At 33.8% G+C, this 20,162-nt stretch overlaps 2 protein-coding genes across 5 annotated transcripts in view; both read right to left on the bottom strand.

The window, feature by feature from the left end:
• Positions 1-1,176, bottom strand: part of LOC111044490 (la-related protein Larp4B) — a 111,341-nt gene extending 110,165 nt beyond the window's left edge. For 3 of the 4 annotated variants that reach the window (XM_039429963.1, XM_039429967.1, XM_039429968.1), the window contains exon 1: positions 769-952. In XM_039429963.1, the coding sequence (XP_039285897.1) occupies positions 769-888 (120 nt within the window). In that variant the 5' untranslated portion in view covers positions 889-952. Of the gene's footprint in view, positions 1-768 lie in introns of all 4 variants that reach the window. The other variant, XM_039429966.1, reaches the window with a different exon arrangement.
• Positions 1,177-14,875: 13,699 nt separating this feature from the next.
• Positions 14,876-20,114, bottom strand: LOC111054245 (eukaryotic translation initiation factor eIF1). Its single transcript, XM_022341230.2, has 3 exons — positions 19,756-20,114; positions 18,594-18,751; positions 14,876-16,191 (listed from the first exon to the last, which is right to left on the bottom strand). The coding sequence occupies exons 1-3, from the start codon at positions 19,781-19,783 to the stop codon at positions 16,045-16,047; spliced, it is 333 nt and encodes a 110-aa protein (XP_022196922.1). The 5' UTR covers positions 19,784-20,114; the 3' UTR covers positions 14,876-16,044.
• Between the last annotated feature and the right edge of the window lie 48 nt (positions 20,115-20,162).

Raw genomic sequence — 20,162 nt, 5'->3', positions numbered from 1 at the left:
TGAATAAGCAGCCTTGTAATCAATATTATCACCCAAACTAATACACAGGAAATTTTACAAGGAGAAGTACAGACATTTGAAGAGAACACCAAGAGAGAAATAGAGATATCTGAAGAGAACACAAAGAGAGAAATACAAATATTTGAAGAGAACACAAAGAGAGAAATACAAATATTTGAAGAGAAAACCAAGAGAGAAGTGCAGATATTTGATGAGAACACAAAGAGAGAAATACTAGAGTATCATTCTTCTAGTAACAATCAATATGTGACAATTTCAAGTCGTTTAATATGGATATCTCGACAATATCACCGTACTAATAAACAGGGAGTTTTGCAAGGGAGGCAAAACAAATTGAAGAGGTCACAGGAGATGATAACAGGTACGTCGTTATTGATAAGAGAGGCTGATAACAAATTGATAACGGTTGGCAGGTTACAGCCACACCCAAACTGTTCACACTGTCTCCAGGGGATGTTTATATGAGTTTTTGAAAAATTCTAGAGGTTCTGTAGGTGATTCCTGGCGCTTCGACAGCGTGCCATATGGAAACATTGATACGCCCACGTGTATAACTAGACGCTAACACATGGTGACGCCGTCTTATCGATCCAAAATGGCTGATGAATTTGGGAAGTGGGAGGTTTGTGGTAGGTTATTGTCGGGGGACGACACCCGGTGACCAAAGGTGCTAGTCGTGGAGGAGTCGGGGACGGGTGCAAAGCGTAACATATGTTAGTGTTGTGAGGTGGTTCTGGTGTCGGTTACCTTCTGTATGATGAAGCAACGCGAGTTGTACGCGGTGCAAATGTAGGTACCGTCGGCATCTAGACAGGCGGTGAGCGGGTCTTTTGGAGAAAGCCCTTGTTGTGTGGGACGATGGGGCATCTGGATGCGGAAACTGGGCACATGCCGGGAACCGACCTGTTGAACTGGCCACAACACAGCTGATGCACTGTCTCGCAGACGACCCGGCTGCCTTGGCGCATGCGCAGTGCACCGTTTCCCCCACCACTGGTGTCGGGTGTGAGAGGGGTGAGAAGTTCGGAGCGCGGACGGAACGCGGGCAGACGATAAGGGACCGGCAGTGGGTGAGGAGTGAGCCGCCCCCCTGTCACCACACGCTCGATAACGCGATAAGAGACGTGGCGTTGGATGGATGCTGTCGAATAATCTTTAACTCTTGATCTCGATATGTACAGTAGTGCACTGATAATAATGTAAGCTAGAGAAGAAACTGCATGAATCTTTGTGAAGCTTCACAGAAATCTCATGTTTGATATGAGTGTATTGGATTGGACGTGGTGATGGGGGTATTACATTTGATTGAGCTGAATGCTGTCTACTAATCTTTAACTCAGATCTCGATGCAGAGTGGTGGAATGATAATCATAATAATGTAAGCTCAAGAAGGATAATCATGCAGATCTTGAATCTATGTGAAGCTCCACCAAAATATCATGTTTGATAAGAGTGTATTAGTTGGAGATGTGGAGTTTGATACTGTCTACTATCCTATACTATTAAACGAGCAACTTCTGTTTATATGTTTAGATATTTAGATGTTTATATGTTTGTATTTCACCGGATCTCGAAAACGGCTCTAACGATTCTTACGAAATTCAGAACATAGTAGGTTTATAATATAAAGATTCGATAGCACTAGGTCTCATCCCTGGGAAAACTCACTGAAAATTCGCTGATAATTATCATTCATCCTTGGAAAAACAGCTGATAATAATTATTTCGTCCTCTGTTGGTGATGGAAGTGAGTCAGCGAGTTCAAGTGTGTGGGACTGTGTCAAAATTATGACTCAGCTGTTGAACTTTTGTAATCATTTAATAAGGTACCTACTTAGTGCCGGTTGCAAAAAAGCCGGGTTATTTTCAATCCTGATTAATTCCAGTAGATACATCTTTTTGAAATGGTCTTCTCTGATTTGGTTCACGTGAAGTTAATCAGGATTAAAATTTAACCAGCTTTTGTGCAACTGGGCCTTTGTGAGGGAAATTTTTGCATTGGGAATTAATCTCAATTTACTGTTATTAGATAGAACATTTCTGTATGAATGTTATTAATGTTATTATTAATTTCTTCTTTCGTAAAAAATTGTTTATGCTCTTGTACTCCAGAGCGAAGCTCGGTCCCCGATATTATAATCTTCAACTCTTGATCTCCATGTACTGATCATAATGTAGGTGAGCTAGAGAATGAACTGCAGCTCATAAATCTATTTTTGAAGCTCCACCGGAATCTCATGTTTGATAACAATGTACCATATTGGTTTGAATTTTGATTGTGTCGGATGATATTATCTATCAATCTTCACTCCTCGATCATAATGTAGACTGTAGAGAGACTAATGATAATATGTAAGCTAGAGAAGGATTTGCCGCTCAATAAATCTATGTAAAGATGCACAGAAATCTCAAATTCGATCGATAAAAATGTATTGGAGTAGATTGGAGTATCGATTTCATAGTGTTGAATTCTCTCAACTCTTGAACTTGATGTAAAGTACCTCTAGACTGATAATAATGTAAACTAAAGAAGGAACTGCTGGTCCTGAATCTATGTGAAACTGCACAGAAATTTCATGATTAAATAAAAAAGACTAAGAAATTGTCAAAATTTTTTTGACAATTTCTTAGTCTTTTTCATCTAATATGAATAATTACCACAATATCAACTCCTCGACTACACAAAAAGTGAAATTTCATGATTGATAAGAATGTATTTTGGATTAGATGGAGACTGGGCATATATTGAAGTGTATTAAGCATTTTATTTTATTTTATGGATGCTATCTCTACTAATATTTACTTCTCGATCTCGATGTGCAGTAGATCGATAATAATGTAAGCTACAGAAGGATATGCAGTTCATGAATCTATATGTGAAACTCCACCGAAAGAAATTTCATGTATAATTGGATTGGATTGGATCAGAGTGTATATGATTGTGTTGTCTCTACTAATCTTTTCTTCTCCTTCTAGTATAGTAGAAGACTGATTTCAATGTAAGCTAGAGAATAAACTGCAGCTGAGCAGCTCATGATCAATCTATATGAAGCTGCACCGAAATCTCATGTGTGATAAAAGTGCATTGGTTGGTGGAATGGAGTAGGATGCTGTCTCTCTCTCTACTCTACAAATCTATATAATCTCTTATCTCTTGATATTTTATATAATAGTAGATTGCTAGCGATATTAAGAGTATAGCTAATAACTGTAGTTATCACTGGAGAAGGTTTTGCAGCTGAAGAATAATTAAATGATTGTATTTATTAAGTGCAGATACTATGGTCCCCTTTGCCACACAACCCTAAGAAATATAAAGAAAGGATATATAGTTGAAATACTGTATCTATGTGAATTTTCACCGAAATCCAACGTTTTTTATAAAAAGGTATTGGAGACGTGGAGTTGGATTTTATCTCATGGTCTTCATGTAGGTAGATAGCTTGGTAGTAGATTGATAAAATTATAGAATATGTAGTTAATATTACATTATGAGAGAGATTTGCAGCTATAAAGAGTTTCTTCAAAAGTATCATATACTGTGTATCTACATGAATCTCTTCACCACCTCACCATGAACTACAGAAGAAACTATGAACAGAAATTAGCTCATCTCATCTACCAATCTGGAACAAATTATGTGGTTATTGATAACACAATCCATTAATTTTTCCTTGTAATGAAGATTGATAATACTATGTAAATCCAAATAAAAGGAGTTCAACTCTGATAGCATATCAAACACTTTAAAATAGTGTGGGTAGTATTCTACATGTGAATGTGAATCATCAAATATATAATTATCATATTAATCTATCTCTGTGAATGAAATTCTAACATAATCTACAAATCTTCATCTCCTTTTGCACAGTACATAGTAATCAATTAGCACCCTTAGGGCCGTTTACACAGTATCAGTTTAAACCAAATTTCTTTTTAAACTGGATTACATCCTTATCAAGTCTAGTTTGTAATAATGTGGTACATATTTTGAGTTGACACCAGCTGATTGAATCGAGTTTAAGCTTTGACTGTGCAAACGGCCCTTAGAGTCAAGGAAACCTTGAGAATATTGTGATCTGTATTGTAATAGTAGATCATCACATCATCAACTCACACCGATTCGGTGACATATTAAATAAATCACAAACAAATAATGAAAATAAATATAATAATCCACCAATCTCTACCTCTAGATGTACACCACATCAAGTATTATAGATAACTATTGGCATAGGTAATTGATGCTTTCTCGAATACAATGTGAATTGAAATACAGAATAAATTTAATTCATAAAAATTATTAAAATGTAGCTAGGCTATAATCTATTAGAGGTGAGCTACTATATGTTTATTTGAAGAATGTGCCGTATTTGGTTGTAACATTCCAACAAGGCTATAAATAATATAAGCTAATATATGAGTATATTATACTGAATATAATTTTTCCCGTGTTTGAAATGAAATGGATAACTTAAATCTATTATTAATGTAAGCTTACCCAACGTCCACTTTTTAATATTCCAGTACGGAGTAAGACCGGAAGGTGTAGTAGTTGTGAGCTTAAACTATGTTTAAAGTTTTAAACTGAAACAATAAACATAGTATATGTGGGCACCCTCTTGTTGATCACTCACTGGTAAACACATAGCAAGAGGCTATGAATATTCATAATACTTCACCATTCTCAGAAGCTATATAGACCCAAAGTTAGTAGACAACTGTCTACTAACTTTGATATAGACCAACATGAAAGGTCTATGTATGGGAATAACTTACTGTACACAAAATAGGCTCAGAGGAAATGTTTTGGGTTTAAGGGTTTATTTTTAATTCTAGTTTTTTGGGGTCATCATTCGGGCTTGAAGAATGAAATTTTTTTATCCCATTGCAATCTAGTCTAAAAAGACTAATAAGCAATTTTTTCCTAATATAATAATGGGTTAAATATTAATAAGATAGGTATTTCTCACCAGGACTACTACTTATAGCAACTAACTTGAAATAAGAATGAAATAAGTAGAAAATAGAGTAAGTTTACAATAGAAATATATTCTGTGAGATTCACTCTACAATACTGTCAGTATGGGTTGAATGGAAAGCATTATGTTATTTATAAGTTTGTATATTGTTTGGATTTTTTTCAATAAAATTTCCATAAAATTAGCTAGTAGGCTATATAGTTTATATTATATAATATAGCATGTGAATGTTTTCCAAGTTATTATAGGTAATGAACCGAATATTGCAACCAATAAACGGTACTCTGTACCCCATTATTTATATAGTACTCTTTCTAAAATCACTTCACTTATATGGGATACTTTTGTTCAAATTAATAAAAACAATATAAAAACTTGTAGTAACCTTTATTAAAAACTTGAAAATATTTTAACGACTAGTTCCGACCATAAGGCATTTTCAAGTTAAAATATTCTAAAGTTTTTAATAAAGGGTACTACAAGTTTTTATATTGTTTCTATTAATACTTTTTCTATTTATTATCTGATAGTTTCTGCATTATTTGCTCATTTGTAGGCCTATATTCTGATACTGTGCTACTTTATTTTGTAACGAAGCCAAACTACCTCTTCATCCATGTGTATCGTCAACAATATTTTCTCACAAATTATGAGAATACCTCTTTAAAAAAGTACAAATTAAAAACTTCAATATTTTTAACTTTATTTTCATAGATGTGTCGTTAGCCTCATCTCTCCTCCTCCATCATCGAAAAGGATTTATAAAGATATGTTATTATAATGATAATCATTATAAAATAATTGATACATACCGTTTCAATATGAGACTAATAATACTCCAACTACCTACAGTGTTGTATTTATTTATACATTGATAGATACAATATCATTCTCAACTAAGAATGATTGGGACAGGAACAACAGGCTTAAAGCCCAAAATATATTTATTAACTAGAGTTCAGCTGAGATTGTCAACAACCACCTCAATTTACATAGAAATCCAGTAAAACCATGTATGTGTCCAATCTATGTGGTAGTGGATTTATCACCTCTGTTGGATTTGAAGTACTTGGACCAACTTACAAAATAATAACCGTACAGTAACTTACCAACAATCAAAAATTAAAAATTTGACTGAGTCACTGTCAATGTTGTAGAACCGATCTGTAGAATTTGGCAATATTAGGAGTGGTTTTTTATTTAATAATAAAAATTATGTCAATAATAATTTGAATGAGGGAATTTGAATTTGAATGCTGTTATAAATTATGAGTTTCGATTAATATGCGGATAAATATGTGCACACGGTAACTCTATACTATTGAAGACAGATTTCAATTCAAGCTGAGTTTGAAAAGGATACGTTAGAGACGTGTATTGAACTTGTTTCGTATAAGAAATATAGATTTTGTATCTATTTATTCAATCATTCAGGATTATACAACTTACAGAAAAGTACCATAGGCTTACTTACGCCCAAAACGGTTCCAATTCTAATTTATATAACAGTCCAAATGTAGCTATTGAGTGATGAATCAATGCAAAATGATAATGAGTGAGGTAACGAATAATCTACATAACACAAAGACCTAATAATATTTCAAAGAAATCATCTTCCATCTCCTATTTCCAACTGAAATCCTTTTCCATGTCCATTTTTTCCAACATGTGATCAAATTCCATTCAGAGATGAAGGAAAAGCATATTTATTATAAGGGACGATGACACAGAAAATCAGCAATTTGATTCTCTAGTAAGATAAGCTTTTCAAAGGAAAGAAGCCTACCGTACGAAGTCTTGCCAATAGGATATTAATGAAAAATTGAAAACTTTTCCAAGAAAATTGATAATGAATCCATTCAATGCAGTCTTTGATGCAAGTTAATTTTACTATATAGTATTTTCCGTACTTTGATACACTTTTGACTAATATTTCCAACTCTCAGAAAGAATTGTTGGATCTACCACGGGCCTATTCAACTTTTACTTCTTCAGGTGAATTATAATATCTACATGATAATGCCATGTGTATATATCATCCTATTATATTAAGCGAGCAATTTCTGTATAATTATATTTATATATTCGGTTATTTATATGGTTATATATTTATGTCCAACAGATCTCGAAAACAGCTCTAACGGTTTTGACGAAATTTGGAACATAGGAGGTTTATGATATAAAAATTCGATTGCACTAGGTCTCATCCCTGGGAAAACTTGCTGGAGGACATGAGAAGGGTAATAATTATTATTAATTCATCCTTGGAAAAACACATGATAATTTCGTCGTCATCACTTGGAAAACTTGCTGAAGGACATGAAAACGGTAACAATTATTCATCCTTGGAAAAACACATGATAATTTCATCGTCTGTTGATATAACGGAAGATGGGAGTGCCTGTGTGGGAGAGAGACAGAATTACGTTCAGCTGTTGAATCAATCAGCTTATCTCATGAGAAATAATATCTAGAAATTTTAATCGACTTGATCAAAATAATCTGATTTATTGACATGACATGGTACATAAATCATTCTAAATTAGAGTATATCATAATTTTCAAAGTTAACTCAATCATTATTTCACAGTTTTGATTGATTAGTGAGTATTATTTTGTTATTAAATTCGGTTTATAAACAATCTAAATTAGAACTTTTCTGTTTTCAATTGTTTTGACTGAAAATTGGACCTGAATTCAAGTATAATGGAACATAACCTACTTTTTGGACTATTTATAGTGTATAAATCAGAATTCGGGGAAGAAACAGTTTTAGGCTGTTTATCAATAAATAAATAACCCGATATTGTACATTATAATATAACATGAAAAAATTAAACTCTAATTTCTTTCCATCTTCAGGTACTGTTTTTTTAATTATTTCAAGGTGCAAAGTTTATTACCAATATTTGAGCGATAGAGGTCATAACCATTTTCTTGTTTTTACTCTTTATTCAAAAACATATCTCAAGCTACTAATTTATAAAGTACAATAAGCTAGAAACTCATGAAAATACTTCCTCATGAATATTATTGCTGATGTATTTAAAAACATACAATAGTACAGAGATTTTATTCTTTGGAGAAGTAAAATGAATGAATCCATCCAGTTTTTTGGAATGGTAAGATTATTTGAAATTTATTTCGAAAGATCCTGATAAAAGGTAAATACGAAAACATGAATAACACAGAAAAGTATGGAATAAAAATCACATGAAACTGTTTAGTCTAGTCTACCTGAAATACCTACTTTTGTGAGAGAGGGTTCACAGAAAACTGTATTTTATCAAAGCAATAATTTCTTATTTGTCTGTCAATCACATAATTTACAGATTCGTCAGTTCAAAACCGTAACTGTTATGTGTCTACACGGAAAACGTACTAAAAATAGAACCCAGAAATTATCATTTTCAGATAAGATAAGGAGTCATTGCTAAAACGATTTTTTCATCTCTTTTTAAACTACTAAAGAAGAATAATTTTAAAAATGCTGTACTGTTACCAGAGATGTAGTAATAGTTTCAGAATAAAATGAAGTTACAATATTTTTCCTATCTCCTATTATCAAAGATGAATATTATTTGTATTTTTGTTTTATAATAATTTGAGGCGAATTTTCTAAAAACAGATTTTGTAAAGCATCCTTGAGCTCCAATATTTATTTATTTATTTGCATGAATACATGGAGACAACAGGTTAAACCCTTATATGTCTCCTTGAAACATTACAACATTCTACATTCAAGAATTGAATTTAAAATAAATAACAAGCTGAGAATAAAATAAGAACAAAATAAATTAAATAAAAAAAATCCAGATAGAATAGGAAGAGGATGGTTCTTTATTGATGTATTATGTTCTTGTAGATGAAAACTAAGATTTATGTGAATTTTTTGGCAAGCATAGGAAAGTGTACAATTAATTCAACCATGAGCCTTGAGGTGAATGCAAATACAGCAACAGACATAGTAATTATGCAGACAGACGGAGAATAAATCAAACATGAGCAGACCAGACATATACAGAAGGACGTCTGTGTGCGTTGCAACCAGAAAGTATAGAATGCAACATTAATATAGAATGCATAATTTATAGATAGTATAGAATGTTACATTCTATACCCTCTAGTTGCAACATTCGAACAACACGTGGGAAGGTTTTTTCTATCTGTTGCTGAGTTCGCCTTTTTAATTTCCTTGCCCTATTACCATAGGTGTAAGGAAAGTATTGCTTTCCAAAAAAAATTAAGTTACCCTAATTTCAAGTTTTCTATACGTTTCATTTAGAGTTGTAGTCGCTTTAACAGTGTATGCGCCTTGATCAATAACCCTCCACATGGAAAACTTACCAAGGAGTTGTGAGACTTATCATTGATGCCACGACCCTATGTCAATCAGGCCTCTGTTGTATGAGAAAATACAAGCTAATATTTCCAATAACTTCCTATTCTAATAACCTGCTGACAACTAGTATTATTAGTTTGTATTTAATCAACCAATAACAGGGCTAAGAATAAACTTCTGTTGTTTGCAATGAATATAAAACAGACCAAGCTGAATTAACACGTTCAGTCCAGTCAAATGTTCGTTTTTCAGGAAACATCCCCGAAAGAATTTTTCTCGACGGTTCTATAATTATATGTATTTTGGGGCGCTGAATTAGAATATGAAATTTGCTAGGTTTCAATTGAATGAAGAAGACGATTGGTTTCAAATGAAAGAGAATTTTATGCTCTATAAGCGGAGTTGCCTTAAATCCATCTTGCATCACTGTTTATTATCGAAAAACTGTCGAGACTGTAAAAATGAGAAAAATATCGAAAATTTCTTGATTTTTTGAAACAAACGTATATCTTACTTCATGGTTATATTTTTACAAAAATCAATTACCTCAAATGAAAGAGGAGATTCTGTTCTTCAAATCAAGACCAAGTACCATTTTTTCATCTTATTGAGTCACCGAGATAAACAGCTTTGAATATAGAAATTTATACTGAAATGAAGTGTATCTAACGGGTGATTCTCATAGTACATAACCCTCGTAAGATGATTTCAGCCGAAATATGTTTCTTTTTCGTTAGGAAGGCCTTGAAAAGGTATAATTAAAATTTGTATTTTGGCTGTAGGACATGATTTTCTATTTTTGGGTGTATTCCCCCTTCCCCACTGCTAAATTCGAAAATTCCCAAGGAATCCTGTTCAGAATTAATTGTGTTCTTTCACGTGATGTGTGGTTTTTTATCATTACTAGAAAAAGATCCAAGTTGTATGACGTAGAAGTGGTAGATTTGCAAAATTTTGAAAATTCCTTAAAAATACCCTTTTTTTTAAATCGTACAGTAGCTCCGGTACCAAAAATTGTAGAGTCCTGCGCCATCACTCAATCTATTGGAAATTTTATTATCTTCAATTTTGTAGAGAATGCTTTTTTTCGAAAAACTCAAGGTTCTCGAGATTAAATGGAAATATTAAAAATAGTCGGAAATTTTGATGATGAAGCCGCCCTCTTGCGTGTCAGCAAATTTCAGATTCTATAGTCTGTGTAAAATAAGTTGAGACTTGGCCCTCCATCCGAAGAAATTACAGGGTTGCCATATCGTGTAAAATTGAAACTTTCTCAAATTTTCAATGTAACGTCAGAATTGGATGTATAATATCATCCCCGATATCCTAGTAGTGCTAAAAAAGTTTTAGGTTTGAAGTATTAAAAGGAAATTTAACTTCTATGATAAAATTGGAAACATCGCGAAGATTTGTTCTTCTCTTGAATATCACTTCTCTCAGAATCATGGGGCGTCGTAATGCGTAATAATTTTATATCAAATTAACGGGGAGAATGTATCATTTCTATTGGTGTCATTTATTTTTTTATAAATTATTATGTTCATCAATGTCGAGACATTTCGAGCAGAAAACATGAAATTTTCGACATGCTAGAAACTTTTTTGTTTCAAAAGATAAGTAAGTGGTGAAAGCGAGAAAGTTTCTCAGAAATAATTATTTTTCCAATAGTCAAACGTACTCGGAAGAACGTATTTTGGCATCTCAGGAGTTTCAAAGTCAAGGATAGCGGCTGAATGGTGTGCCACCATATGCTATCAATAGCTGGGATCAACAAGAACAAAATAGGCCTACAGAACGATTGAAAAATTCAGCAACTGCAAGCCACATGATTGTAAATAGTGAAAATGACAACCTTGCCTCGAATATTCCAAGCAGTGTTTCATTACAACCTTTCTTGAGGTAATCAACTGCTTGCGTTTGAAATAATTTCGTGAAATATCTTGTAAATTGCCAGCTTTTAACATAAAATTTGGTACACAATGCAAACCATGCAGCCGCTCTCCTAAATTTAAAATTCCTTGGAGACAAAAATACGTTCTTCCGAGTACGTTTGACAATTGGAAAAATAATTTCAATTATTTTTCTGAGAAACTTTCTTGCTTTCACCACTCACTTATCTTTTGAAACAAAAAAGTTTCTAGCATGTCGAAAATTTCATGTTTTTCGTCGCACTACGACGCCCCATGATTATGAGAGAAGTGATAGGCTATTCAAAAGAAAAACAAATTTACGCGATGTTCCCAATGTTATCATAAAAGTTAAATTTCCTTTTATCCTTCAACCTTGAAACTTTTTTAGCACTACTAGGATATCGGGGATGATATTCTACATCCAATACTGACGTTGAATTGGGAATTTGAAAAAGTTGCAATTTTACACGATTTAGCACCCCTGTAATTTCTTCGGATGGAGGGCCAATTCTCAACTTATTTTACACAGACTATAGATATGGAAATCATGAAACTCCTAACTGTTTCTTTGTATCATTGAAATGTGTATAATGACTAGTAAGATTCACTTTAAACTGTGAGCATACCTTTTACAGATGAATTCGATGATTGTCGTTCAGCCATGTTGACATTTTGAAGTCAATCTATCTCACTATATTAATTCCCACGGAATTTGTTTTTCTTTTTATGCATACAAAACATAATTTTGCGCTCGTTATACTTCTGTAAAATAATGGAAAATCACTAGTTGTATTTTACCTGAATTCAACAAAGCTACAACATGGTTGGCCATCTACTACCTACAAATTGCTTTATATCAATCATCAATAATAATACTGGGTGGAGCAGAGCCGATTGATGAGTTTGGAAGTGTTTTAACTTGGAGAAACAATAGCATAAGCAATAGCATACTTACGCTTTATATCAATCATCAATAATAATACAGGGTGGAGCAGAGCCGATTGATGAGTTTGGAAGTGTTTTAACTTGGAGAAACAATAGCATAAGCAATAGCATACTTACGATATTGTTTTTCTATGGTTTTAAGTAATGAACTGTTCAACTTGGAAAAAAATACTTTAATGGGTTCAATTCAGTTAGAAATATAGTTTTTATTGTTATTTTTTTTTGGAAATTATATCAGTTAAATAAATGGGGGCCTTTAGCAGCAATACACTGATGTAGCGTATTTTTGAAGTTTTAGAACACATTTTAGCACACTGCGATTGGTAAGGCTCTTCTCTGATCCGCTCCTTTAGTTCTTCCAAGGTGTGGGCGATCTTTGAAAACTTTATTTTTGAGTTAATCTCATAGAAAAAATCACATATGCTTAAATCGTGTGAGCGTGCTGGCCATAGTTCTTTGAGAATGGCAACATCACCGTCAATGTCACCTCCCAGCGTTATGTCACAATGCTACAAACGTTTCTGCGCCCCAAATTGGAAGAACTTGCGCAGAGGAACATGACTTGGGAGAAATATGGTTTAGCAGGATGAAGCTACAGCCCACACAGGGCGCATTGCAATGAAAGTGTTGAGACAGATGTTCCCAGGGCGGCTTATCTCACTAAGGGTGGACTTGAGGTGGCCGGCAAGCTCACCCGTTAAGAATTTGCGGCCTTTTTCTATGGGGTTTCCTCAAAAATAAAGTTTCCAAAGATCGCCCACACATCTTGGAAGAACTAAAGGAGAGAATCGGAGAAGAGATCCAGATCCACCAATCGCAGTGTGCCAAAATGCGTTTTAAAACTTTAAAAATACGCTACATTAGTATATTGCTGCTTATGGCCGCCATTCAACTGATATAATTTCCGAAAAATTAACAACAAAACTATATTGAACCAATTAAAGAATTTTTTCCAAGTTGAACGGTTCATTACTTATATCCTTCCAAACTCGTCAATCGGCTCTGCCCCACCCTGTATTTGAATAGATTTTATTGGTGCGGGTGAAGAGCCACTGAAGGAAATAATCAATGATTTCCATCTTCAACTGAATGCCACCTACTGCTGTTCATATATTTTCAAACTCTGTCACTTTTGAACCTGGCTTAAAAGTAACAACAAAATAAGATCTTTGAGCCAAAATGTAGATTTCTGACCACATCTCACTCAACGACAGGTGGGCTGAGGTGATAGATGACGTCAGGGAGCCCCGTCCGTTTTGTATACCTAATCTTAAGGTCCGCCGCAAAGTAGACCCGCGCTAATCCAACTCCCGCCGTCGGATGTTTTGTAAACCATTGCTAGGCTTCTCCAGACATCTGTGTAATGCATGCAATGAATAATCCACTTGTCAGCTGATTGATTATGAATAATTCTATAGCAATGGGTTACAAAACATCCCACTGCGTGGGTTGGAGTGGCGTGGGTCTACTTTGCGGCGGGCCTTATGTCGTGGGATTTAATATTCTGCCGTTTATATTTCTGCCAATGAAACATTTTAATCTGGTAGGATTACGAAGATCAGTAGGAATGCGGAGTAGATGTTATCAGCTGATTAAAGCTGGATTTGCACACAAAAGTGACAGTGAAAATACAAGTTCCAATAAAATTATTCATACTAGGTCGGCCGGTCTAGATGGGAATAGTGCCATTAGAGCGTATGTGAATTATATTTTCACTGTCACTGTTGTATGCGAATCCACCTTAAACAGTTTATCCTAATTGGTGAAGTCCATCATTGAAAACTCATACTTGGGACCGGTTGCACAAAAGCCTGTTAAATTTGAATCATGATTAGATACCACGAGAACCAATCAGAGGTTTTTTCAAGAGTAGGCTTCTATGATTGGATCTCGTCATTTAATAAGCGTGAAACTTAAACAGGCTTTTGTGCTATAAATTCTATTAAAATAATTCATCAGGAACCTGTTTTACAAAGCTACAAGGGATCATAATACAGCAGAACGAATCAAGTCGTATGACAGTTGATATGTGCAAAAAGTTCAGTTTTGTCTGTATTATAAGCAGAGTATCACGAAACAGTTTACACTATCACATAATATAAAGTCCACTGAGTTAAATAACGACAAGACATCGCACAGATTGAAGCTGTACCGACTATTTTTCAATTATTGATCTTTATATGGAATATGGTCTGGCATAGTAGTCCAAGCTAGTTTATCTCATAATGTTATTACAGTATTAGAACTATAAGTTTCAATATCAAATTGTGATATTCTGGCCGGGTTGATAAAATGATTCTAAAGTAAAACCATAGAGAAACAATAGCGTAAGTAGATATATCATGGTATAGGGAATTTATGTCGCAACGTTTATTGTTATCTCAAGCCGATTATTGTCAATTTTTACTGTTTTGTTGGGGTGAGTGTATGAACGACACAATTTGAGAGACTACCAGCGTCACACAGCTGCATAGGAAAGAACTACGTGAACTATCGGCTTGAGATAACAGTAAAAGTTGCGACATAAACGCCCTATACCATGGGATATCTACTTATGCTATTGTTTCTCTATGGTAAAACTAATGCATGCAATTTCTAAACACTAACTTCAAGATCACTAACTTCATGGTAACTAACAGGTTATACCATGCCGTACTCAATTTCAAACTCTGTTCTGTACTTTCAATAAATTTATTTTAAAAAATATTCCAATAATTCCATTACAATAATAATCAACTGTGAAAACTACTACATACACTGCTGTATGAAAACATTAATTATAATTTTACATATACCACCATGTGTGTTGCTTCATCGATTATTACCGATACATGTGAAATTTATCTAGAGGAATATTGCGGAATTACAAATTTAAATTTAGTGAGGACAATATTAATGGATGAAAAATTACACGATACATGAATAAATTTGGAGAAAAATTCTTGAATAATATGATGAAGCTGAACAAAATAAAATTTGGAAGCAGTATAGTTGGAAAACTATTAATGTATGTAGCACAGTAGCAGTAGTGTATTAGAGCAACTATCACAATGAAAACCGATACTGGGAGTAGAAAAGAGCCATGACTATTGACTATGCTCAAACTGAAAACAACCTATCCGTTACCATGACAAGATGAGCCGAGATTTGAATTTTGTGACATTGTGGCGAATAACTTCATACTTGAGATGTTGACAAATTTTTATCCTAAAATCACCGTACTAGAGTGGTTTTTGTTCAACGAATATCAGTCTCGAACGGTCGAGGCATCCAAATGATTCTCGTTTTGCTGTACCGCGAGAAGACGTACTCGTTCTGGGAAAAGGCACGGTTAATTCCATTAGTGTAAGATAACACTAACTGTGAGCAAGACAAAATCTTTCAACCGTCAAGTACTTAGCTTAGTGGTTTCATGTTCAACATGGCGTAGAACGTAAAAAACAAAACAAATTATTCGAGCTTACTATCAAAAATTTAATTCTCTAAAAATGTCGATCGCATCGAGATACATACTAACTCCAGTAGTCGATAACAGCTAACATCTTGCATCAATGTGAGAGCGAAGCACAACAAAAAATAAATAAAAAAAGGGAAGAATAATTATCGGAAATGTAACAAGTTTGCAGGAGTGGAGCTCTCTACAGTATTGGAAAACGAGGAAGATTTTGAACTAGATTTACAGATTACGGGCTACTTTTGTGTCAAGTTTTATTGCTCTGGAGTATTATTTACGATCATGTAGTGTATGTATGTGTAGGTATTGATGTTGTTACATTAAGGTAGTTGCTTTCTTGTCATTTTCGCTGTTGTTGGCGGTGGTTTCGGGGGGTGGAAGGGGGTGGGCTTAGAAACCGTGAACTTTGAGCTGGTCGGGTTTTGCGAGCCCGGTCTTGGTTAGCCACTGGCAGATGTTCTCACGCTGGTCGCCCTGTAATTGCAGCACTTCCCCGTACTCTGGATGCTCGATTACAGTCCCATTGCATGCAAACTCCTGCAATCACACAAACATAACGATTATTAGTCATCGTTCATCAGGCATACATGGAAAGGATACTTCAAAATAGTCAGTTCTTCTATTTCATTTTCATTCATTTCATAATTAGCTGTGTACTTCTTCGTTTTATATCTGTCATCTTCTTTTTATTGAAAGTTGTATTTTCCTATTATATTAAGCAAGCAATTTCTGTATTTTTATATCTGGTTATTTATGTTCAACGGATCTCAAAAACGGCTCTAACGATTTTTACGAAATTTGGAAAATAGTAGGTTTATGATATAAGAATTCGATTGCACTAGGTCTCATCCTTGGGAGAACTCGCTGAACGATATTAAAAGGATAATTCATCCTTGGCTGAAACAGCTGTGGATAGTAAAAAAGTGAGTGAGAGAGTGAGTATGTGAAAAATCAAAATATCGCATCCGGAAATTCATAAGATGACATATAGCCAGCTGTGAAATATAAACACGATCATTTTAGAGAATTCTCTTCTGTTTATCAATAAATAAAAATAACGAGCGAAGCTCGGTGCCCCGATATTATTGAAAATTAATGTGGAACGTAGAAAAAAATGATAAATTAACATTGCACATAAAAAAAATACTGCAAAATAAATGAGAATGTGGAACATGAATAACATTGATAAATACACATTGTACATGAAAAGAATACTTCAAAATGAATATGAATGAAGTACAGTGGAACCTCCATATTGAACACCACGTAGGCCTAATAGTAGATTTTCTCTGCAGTCCCTTGAAATATCCATAAAGCAGATAATGCCCATATACCTCGATTTATTACAGACCTCGTAATAGTGGTAAATTGTATTTATTCAATCATTCAGAATTACACAACTTACAGAAAAGTACCACAGGCTTATAAGCCCAAAACGGTTCCAATTCTAATTTATACAACAGTCCAAATTTAGCTAGTAATAATTGTAGTAGGGATAACGGGATAACTGCAAGTATCAAGTGGATCTACATTTTTTGAACGGTCCCTTGAGATGTACTATAATGGTAATTTCAATCTACATGGGGAAAATCAACTTATTGAAAAAAATCATTATAGGAAGCATCCAAGAAACTTCGATTAGGCTAATTGCATTATAAGATGAATGAATGAATAAATTGCACATGTGGATTTTGACAATAATGAGTCATTTTACAAACTGTCTTTGCATTGGTAAAGTGGGTAGTGTAGTTAGGGTATATCACTATTGAGTAGAACAAAATAAAATTAATTGTCACACAAAACGGTTGTGACAAATGTATTCAAATACAAGTAACATCAATAAACAAAAGTATATCTGTTACTCATCTGATCGATCTTGTTCTGTTTAAACTTTCCTCAATGAACAACAATGCAGTAATTCAATTTCAGATTATAATAAATACTATTTTTTACTAACCTCCTTGTTACAAAGCGATCATTAGTACCTATTTATATACGTTATGAATAGACTATTGGCTACCCACTGTAACAGGAACTTACCCCTACACTCAGACGAATAGTCTTGTAGGGGTATTCCAGTAAAATTGTCTGTATTTCAATATAACCTTTGTATTTTTTTATGGAATAAAGAATATTTTATTTGTTATCACATTGAAAGTAAAACAGAAAAAAACGAATTGCTCACTTTTCAGGATACCAAAGATATTTTTTTCTTTGCATTGCCAACAATTACGAAGAATTTTGTAGTGTAGTATAATGAATTCTACAAAATTAATAGTATTGAATCAATATTTCAAAGACCTTATAACTTTTTCTTCATCCATTACCCACAATTGTAGGATCGACGGCTTTAAACAGAATACCTAACGTGGATAAAGTTAGTATGGTGAGCTAAATGATATCAGTACGATATAAAGTTTCAAAGAAGAATTCTTATAAATTAGCCAACATCTATCGTGGATAAAGATGGTAGAAGATATCAGTATTATATGTACGCCAAAGAAGAATTCTTATGAATTAGCTAATATAAAATAAGATTGAAAAAGTCATAATTTTACTAGAAATAATGAAATACCGGTACGGTAGTTTATTTCATTGGAGATACCTTGCAGTAGACTGGCTGGAACTTGCAACAGCTTCCTAACACACGCTACAAAATTCTTTATCAGTTTTCCCAAGGAGATGGAAGGCCAATCAAACTCCAGGCTCTACGCAATTGTAAAGAGCAAACTTATCGAAAGTCCACTCTACTCGTTCGGGGAATTGAGGGTGGAGTCCCTAGCATCTCCACAACATGAATAGTCATGCAGTTTTTCTAATGTGTGTGACAGAAGTTATTTTTTTACACTGCTTATCTGGAGACCCCAGTCATTGGCAACGACTTAAATTCAAGTATTCTCCAACTGTACAGATACGTTTTGTTAGCTGATGATACATACCTTTTTACATGCCCGGACAATTTTCTTCAGGTCATACTCAGAAGAGAGGCCCTGGACAGTGGTTAAGGTCTTACGACCATTCCGTTGTTGAATTCTTATGTGAACTAGACCGTCCTGGACATCATCTTCTGAACCCTTGATTGCATCTGCAAAGGGGTCTGCAACAACAAAACATTCAAATTATATAGCCTATTCGAATAGTAGAAATTAATATTTTTTGCAGATAAAAAATTCAAAATATTCTAATCACTTACTCAAGTAGGCTGTTAGAATATATTGGTACAATGTGCAGTGCATTAGATTTGCTATTAGCTTGCTAAAGCTTGGCTGGCTCCTTCACCAGCTTGATCTTGATCTTTTGGGGAGAAGTTCCTAATGTAATATTTTGTAGATTAATTTCATTACTGCCGTGTATATTGTATAGTTAACAAAATTATTTTGTATTTAATGAGAAGTAATTATGTTGTAGAAGGAAAAATGCAATGCAGAAGAGCTTTTGTATTTTAGGGTTGGAATTGTTAAGTTTTGTAACAACTTGAACAAAGATCAGTCACTGATGGAACAAAAACATATTTTCAATTGATAAAAGAAAACGTTGTAATTATTTTGAAGTCATGATTAGACTTTTAATAATGTATTTCTTACATTAGGCCTAGGTAAAATATGAAAATAATTGAGTAGTTTGAAAGGCTTATTTCCAAATATACAAAGACAAAGTATTGAAAAATAGTTTATACATTGTGTAAGTAGTTTTTTAAATTCAGTACTTCACAGCCGTAGCTAAACAAAATTTATTCAAAGAATGTAGGTTAGTATACTTCACAACTTATTCAAGAAATAAACGGAAATGTAGCGTAGATCCGTGTGCCTGCAGTAATAAATTACTCTACTTCCTACTTGAAATATCCGCATTAATTTATGAGGGACGGGCCTTGACCCAAAAATGACCATGAAATTTGCAAAAATTGTAAGAAAGAAATACTTTGGTTGAGGCAATATTTAAAATGTTAGAAAAGTGATGGTAAATTTAAATTTTACAACAAAGAAACACTCCATCAGTCAAATAGACATCACACATTTTTGCTCCCAAATAAATCCGCCATTTTGACAGAAACGTCAGACGATTTCTTACAATATTTAACTAATTTGTTTGTTTACTCACCAAATGTATTAAGATTCTGGATGGACATACGACAAACAAAATATGCACTTGCAATAAAACTTTTGGGATTTAGTCCAAAAAGAGTCAACTTTGAACAACAATTTACAAACTAGAGAATCCGAACGAGATTACACCCAATGCAAACGCAACGATTGAAGAAGGAGAAGCTGCTTTCTTTCTTGCTGACTGCTCAACAGCAAAGAGGGGGGATGACGAGTTGAAAATTTCCAGGTGTGTAATTAAATGCAACAATTGTAAGGAAATAGTATATTAATATATTTTTGAAATAAAAAGTTTGATGATGGAAGAAAATTTTTGCGTTGAAAAAATTGATCAACGATGTAGAACAGATTAATTTACTTTTGTTGCGTTCAGGCAAAATACACTGATAGGCTTAAAACTCAATT

Source organism: Nilaparvata lugens, chromosome 6 (assembly GCF_014356525.2).
Source record: "Nilaparvata lugens isolate BPH chromosome 6, ASM1435652v1, whole genome shotgun sequence".
Taxonomy (NCBI): Eukaryota; Metazoa; Arthropoda; class Insecta; order Hemiptera; family Delphacidae; genus Nilaparvata; species Nilaparvata lugens.
This window is presented reverse-complemented; position numbering and strand designations above follow the sequence as displayed.